The 5,998-nt window shown below is 52.9% G+C and overlaps 1 protein-coding gene across 1 annotated transcript in view; it reads right to left on the bottom strand.

Annotated features, from left to right (window-relative positions):
• The window catches only part of BSPRY (B-box and SPRY domain containing), a gene marked incomplete at its 5' end in the record, with an annotated part of 7,680 nt that extends 1,988 nt beyond the window's left edge, over positions 1–5,692 (bottom strand). The window contains 3 exons of the mRNA XM_009866727.1: positions 2,958–3,082; positions 3,682–3,707; positions 5,462–5,692. Of these exons, the coding sequence (XP_009865029.1) occupies positions 2,958–3,082; positions 3,682–3,707; positions 5,462–5,692 (382 nt within the window). The remainder of the gene's footprint in view (positions 1–2,957; positions 3,083–3,681; positions 3,708–5,461) is intronic.
• Positions 5,693–5,998: the final 306 nt, after the last annotated feature.

Here is a 5,998-nt window from a genome sequence, read left to right as displayed (position 1 = left end):
CTGGCAGGTGCTATTAGGTCAGCCCGGAGCCTTCTCTTTTCCAAGCTCCCTCAGCCTGCCCTCACAGCAGAGGTGCCCCAGCCCTCTAACCATCTTCATGCCCCTTTCAGCCAAACCATTACACTGCACCCTGAATGGCATCGTCCCAGAGTCCAACCAGCTCAAGCATCTACAGGGAGCCAGGTGAGCATCCCTCCGACCTGTGCCCACCAGCACCAGCGCTGACCGAGGGGTTTCCTAGGATGGTGCCTGCCCTGCGACTCCCGGCCAGAAGACAAACCGAGGCTGAATTACCAGTTTGCACAGTGTGGAAGTGCCACGCACTCTTGCACGTTGGGTAGGAGCTATTGTGGGAGAGCCAGAGGAGCTGGAGACAGCATCCCCTTCCAGCTGAGGAGACAAACCTCATTTGTTTGACCTTATATTTCACTGAGAAACAGCCAAACGCTTCGCAGCATGCCTGCCCATCACGCTGTGCCCTCCCCGGAGGTGTCTGTCACTGTAAGTCAGCTTTCCAGGAAGCCAAATGCTGCTACGAATTCATAGAAAATGAAGCAGTAACAAGATTTTATCTTCTTCTGACAGAAGACGGGCACTAAACGTCATATTGTGCAACACGCTTCTAACCTCGGTGCGGGGTTGCATCCTGGTGTTTGTGCACTGGGATCATCTGCACAAGGAAATACCAGCCCGACGACACCCCCGTAGTTTCGTTGTGGAATTATGGTTACAGGGGAGCTTCTGAGGGAGGGGAAGCGCTGGCAGAGTAACAGCAGAGCAGTTCAGCAAATTTCCACACACAGACAAGTGTTTTGTCATGATTAAATCTGCCCTCTGGATAATCCCATATATTCTGATGAATGATTCTACCAGGAATTCACCTCCCCCCCAAACTTATCTTGTCTGTGCACAGCACCCATCAGAGCGGCGTCACCGCTTCAGAGAGATGAGGGGTGCTGAGTGGGCCAGTGAACATGGTTAACACCGCCGTCAAGTATGACCGTATTAGCTGCAGCTCATTTTACTACTTTTAAAAATCCAAGTTCCCTTGTCCAAGCTTACACATCTGAAATCAAAATCCTCGCCGTCAGACTTAGACACCAAAGTGGAATCCAGACCCAGCGTGGTCCCTGGGGCAGAGAGTCACCGCGGAGCAGCCCGACATCTCCTCCAGCTGTGTCACCCCTGCAGAGCATCCTCCAGCAGGGGTGGAGGGTGCTGCCCACCCCAGCAGGGCTAACATGGGTGGCCGTGAACGATACCAGGACATTTAAATCACTGCTTGGTTTAAAGAAGAAGCAGCCAACCCCAAATGTAAGTGATACAGAAGCCCAGATGCCAAGTGAGGACATCAAAGAAACCACATGAATTTTTGAGAGTGAAACGGAGGTTCTTCTCCCCACTGGTTTCCCAGCTTTTGAGACGATACAGGGAACACTGTCAAGGCAGGAATTCTCTCTTTTCAAGCAAATAAGCAAGACTGCCACTTGTTCAGCTGCCTTTGGGAGGAAGGAGCACCAATTGAAACATAATTGTGTCTTAACGAAAGCCAGGACCACTGCAGTTAACATTAAATCTCTAAGGCTAGGTCCTAGGTGCACGATGGATTAGTGAGATACAGCCAGCATCCACGGCGTGCAGTAATGACATATTAAATGTAAACACCCACAAAAATAAAACCCAGAACAAACCAAAACGTAATAATAGCATCAACAGACCCACTACTAGGATCAAATGTCATGACATTTGACAAGGATGCTATTGGGAATCCATAAAAAAAAAACTCGTCACAACAAAGAGAATTAGGGAAAGGTTTCCTGCAGGACAGCTCTACACACCTGCGGAGAACCTGCTCAACTTTGCCAGTGAATGACTGCAGGAGTCTGCAGAACTGCCAGCACTCAGAGGCTCCAGAGGGAAATGAATCCCAAAGGGAGCACGACACCAGAGTTTGCAGCAGAATTAACACAGTACACACAGATTCTCAAGCTAATGCTGGGAAACATAAGAGTAGCAAAAAGCTGGGAGCGCTTGGACCTGGAAATAGGGAAAAACTGTGAACTGCTCATCAGCATCAAAAGCATGATGAGCAGACATCAAAGGTTAATGCAAAAAATTTGGGAAGAGGACCCCAGGCATTGCTCAGGCTCACAGGACAAATGTTTTCAAATTGTGACGGATATTGCCACCTTTGAGGAACAAAAAAATACATCTGAAACGCTCCAACGCTGGCCTGGAAGCCAGAGTAAAAGCAAACACTTTACAATCAGCAATTCAAGCAGATCACAGCTGGAAGAAAAACATCTCTCTCCTCTTGGCAGAGCCAACACCAGCCTGGTAACACCATACCCAGAGCACATCACTGGCTCCACAGACACCTCCGGTGAAACCTTGGGCACGAGCTGAACCTCGAACAAACCACCAGCTCGTGCACAGCCCCAACCTCAGCCTGTGGCTGGAAAGCTCCAGCACTGACACCACTTCTCATTCCAGCATGTCAGAGTGTCCCGCAGATGCCACGTGGAAGAGTTCGCCCTCTTTTAAAATCCCCAGCGGGCCGACACTACGCGCAGTGAGGAGGAATTTCTGTGAGATTCCCACGGTGGCAGCAGCATCACTGCTGTCACCAAGTGACCCGGGAAACAGCAAAAGAAACCACTTGAGGTTCACCAACAGAGCTGGTAAAAGACACGGTCTTCAAACCCCTGCTCTCCTCTTGGCCACAACCAGCTGCTTCGAGCCCCCATTCCCCCTCCCAAACCTCTTGCAGCCGCTCCTGCCCCCAGGTCTGGTGGGCTCCAAGCAACCAGCAGGGGCTGGGAGAGCAGAGGAGGGCAGGGTCCCCACCTCCTGGGCATCAGGTTGTTTTGAAACGGCATCAGGATGCTCCCCTGGGCACAACACGAATGAGCACACAGGAATTCACAGAGAACGCGAGACCTGAGCAAGACACTGACCTGCGACGCAGCAGAGAACAGCGGAGGCCCACAGCCGATGCAGGAGTGGACTCTGAACGCAGGTCTGATTAAAGTTTAACTTCTGCGACTCCTGCGGCTCCAAGATTCCCTCTGCCAGCTCTGTCCTAGCAAAGGAACGCAGGAGTTATTTCAAAACGTGATGATTTACTGGACAATTAAGATCACTAGGAAGTATGGCAGAAACGCTGCGGGAGCAGTTGCAAGAGGAGCACTTGCTGCAGAGAAACTGCACCGGGGGGGTTCTGGAGGACAAACTCTCCTCCCAAGTGATACTTTCGGTTGGCTTTGATTACAGTCTCTTCTGAAAGGACCTCAGTGTTTCAAAATACAATCCCGGCAGGCTGAGTCAACAGCCTCCTCACTCAGCAGACACAGATTAAACACGTCTGAGAGCGGCTGTGAAGGTAGAAGAGGAGCACAATGAACAGGCTGCAGCCAGAGTCAGATTTCCCTCTTCATCGACAAAGCCTCGCTACCAAAGGGGGACCCAACAGGAGACTCTGGGTTTTGTACAGCGTAGCAGTGAGGATTTGCTGCGTTCCTGTGGCCTGCAGCACACGCACGAACTGCTGGTTGTAAGTAAAGGCTCTGGCACTGGCTGCTGGTGACATGCTGTGGCTGATTTCTTGCTCTCTACAAGCAGCCCTGGAGCGGGCAGGCAAGCCTGGAGCAGGGAAATGACTGGGAGCAGGCAGGTACCAACCTCTCGAAGATCTCTTGTTCTGCACACTGGAGACAAGGAGAGAAAGAAAGAGTCACCACAGCTGAAATCCCAAACACAGGCTGGGGCAGAGCAAACCCAGGGCCCAGGGAGCACCGTTCTCCCTCCCGACCCGGGGAAACTACTCCTTGCCCCAACGCCGGCCCCAGGGAGCAGCGGAAGCATCTGATGCTCATTTTCTCAGCTGCAGCGCTTTCAGCCTCCTGACAACGAGTGGGAATGGCTGAGGGCAATACATGTTCTACATCTAGCTGGGGGTAATGCCTGCTGTGCCAGGGGGATGGGGTGACAAACTGCTCGAGAAGAGCACGGGAGCACGCATAGCCACTGCTGCGTGGTGTGGGAGCAGAAGACCACAAGTACGGTCGAGGTGTCTGGCACGAGGGAAACATGGAAGAGCTGAGGCAGCTGGAAAACCTTGGACCCTCCAAGAACCAGCTCTGACTCCATCCCTTCTGGCGGACACCAGCCTGTCCGCGTCTGGGAACTCTGACTGCTGCACCCTGCCTTGCCCAGAGTGGGACAACCCCAGCCCTGAAACCCCCTCCTCCTCCCCCATCCCGTTAGGACACGCTGCAAGAACCTCCTCAGCTTTCAGGAAGGGGTGAAGCTGCAGAGGACCTAAGCCATAACCTGGTGAGCAGTCCCACTTGTTTCTGCACCCACTGGCAGCAGCGCGTTCTCAAGGTACAGCCCAGTTAGCAAAGCGGTAGGAAAATGTTTGATCTCTGCTCAAATACAGGCTGCGAGGGGCTCTACGTGTCTTTCACCTTCCTGGCAGACACAAAGGCCAACACCAGCGATCCAAGGTGGAGACGTGTGATCCCTATTTCTCCTCCACTATGCGGCAAAAGGAGAAATCAAGGGTCTTGCTGTTTTCTGCCACAGGCCTCTGTTGGATCTTGCTTTCCAATTTCTATTCTCTACAGCGAGGCCACAGCTCGGCTGAGATGCTGGGGCAGGACAGAGGCTGTGTTTCCCACCAAAGGAACAGCCATCCAATTTCTGCCTGTGCGATCGGTTCTGTTTTCCAAGCAGAGCCGCTGCCCCCCACCTCACAAAGCTCCACGTGGCAAGCGGAGGCTCAGAGCAAGGTGGTGCCATGCAGAAAGTGCAGCCTTTTGGAAGAGACTAAACTGAAAAGTAAAAATCACTAAACAGGACTGGGTTTTTAGCTAAACCCAGGACTCTACCCGCTCGTGGCTGCAACGAGAGGGATCACTCAGGTAAATGGAGACAATTTAATTGTCAGAAAAGGAGCTGAGTGAAGGGAAGCACAGGCTGCTTTGCATGGTAAACATCCCAAACACAGGCATGCCAGACAACAGAGCAAACCTTCAAGAGGAGCTGCAGATGCTCCCAAGGGTCACGTTTTGATTAAAACTAGACAGAATGCTAGAGAACTGGTGGCCCAACTAACTGCTGTAAGAGTAGCTCTGAGCCCATAGCTTTCCTGAGCTGGGAGCTTCAAGCCAAGAGCTTGGACACCTGAGGTTGGGTGTTTCTGAACCTCACTGCAAGTAAAAGCAGAACTGGGCAGAGCAGATAGCTCCAGGAATGACCGAGAAGCCACGTCAGGACCAGGTGGAGGAGATTCCTTGAGCTACACCGGCAAACATAGGTCCTGACGGACTCTGCCTCCTCCCTGTCAGTGCGGCAAACTGCTGAACATCATATTTACATCCCATAACAGCCACAACACAAAGTCTAGGTCCCTTCGGGGCTGGCTGCCCTGTCCCTCGGCACAAGAAGCAGTACCCACCACCAAGTCCTGGTCATCCAGGTTGGTGATCACGTCCACCAGATAGGTGCGGAGGGCAGCCAGCTTCTGCAAAGCCTCGGTCCAGTGCACCCGCTGGGTCAGGATGCTCTGGTGCACTCGCTCCTCCTCCGTGTGCACCTTCTCCAGCAACCGCTGCTCCTCATTCTCACACGCGTTGCCCACGAATATCAGCCTCTGGATGACCAGCTCCCGCGCCGCATTGGCTGCGTTCTGCCAGAGCAAGGAGAAAGGAGAAACATCAGCCTTGCTTCAACGCCAACAAGAGCACCAACCGCTCCTGCCGGCCTTCTGTTGAGATAACTCTGCCAGCTGAGCCCAACCCACGCTAATCATCACGATGAAAGCAGAGGTGAACGAAACAACCAGTCCCAAACCTGCCCGCTGCCTCCTAGCTTAACCAGGTGCTCTAGTGCCAACCTGCAAGGGACCAGAGTCCCATCCCCAGCAGATCTTCCTGGATTCGCTGCTAGCAAGAAACGGAGCCCACCATGAGAACGAGGTTGGACTAGATGATCC

This window comes from Apaloderma vittatum, unplaced genomic scaffold, assembly GCF_000703405.1.
Source record: "Apaloderma vittatum isolate BGI_N311 unplaced genomic scaffold, ASM70340v1 scaffold21123, whole genome shotgun sequence".
Taxonomy (NCBI): Eukaryota; Metazoa; Chordata; class Aves; order Trogoniformes; family Trogonidae; genus Apaloderma; species Apaloderma vittatum.
This window is presented reverse-complemented; position numbering and strand designations above follow the sequence as displayed.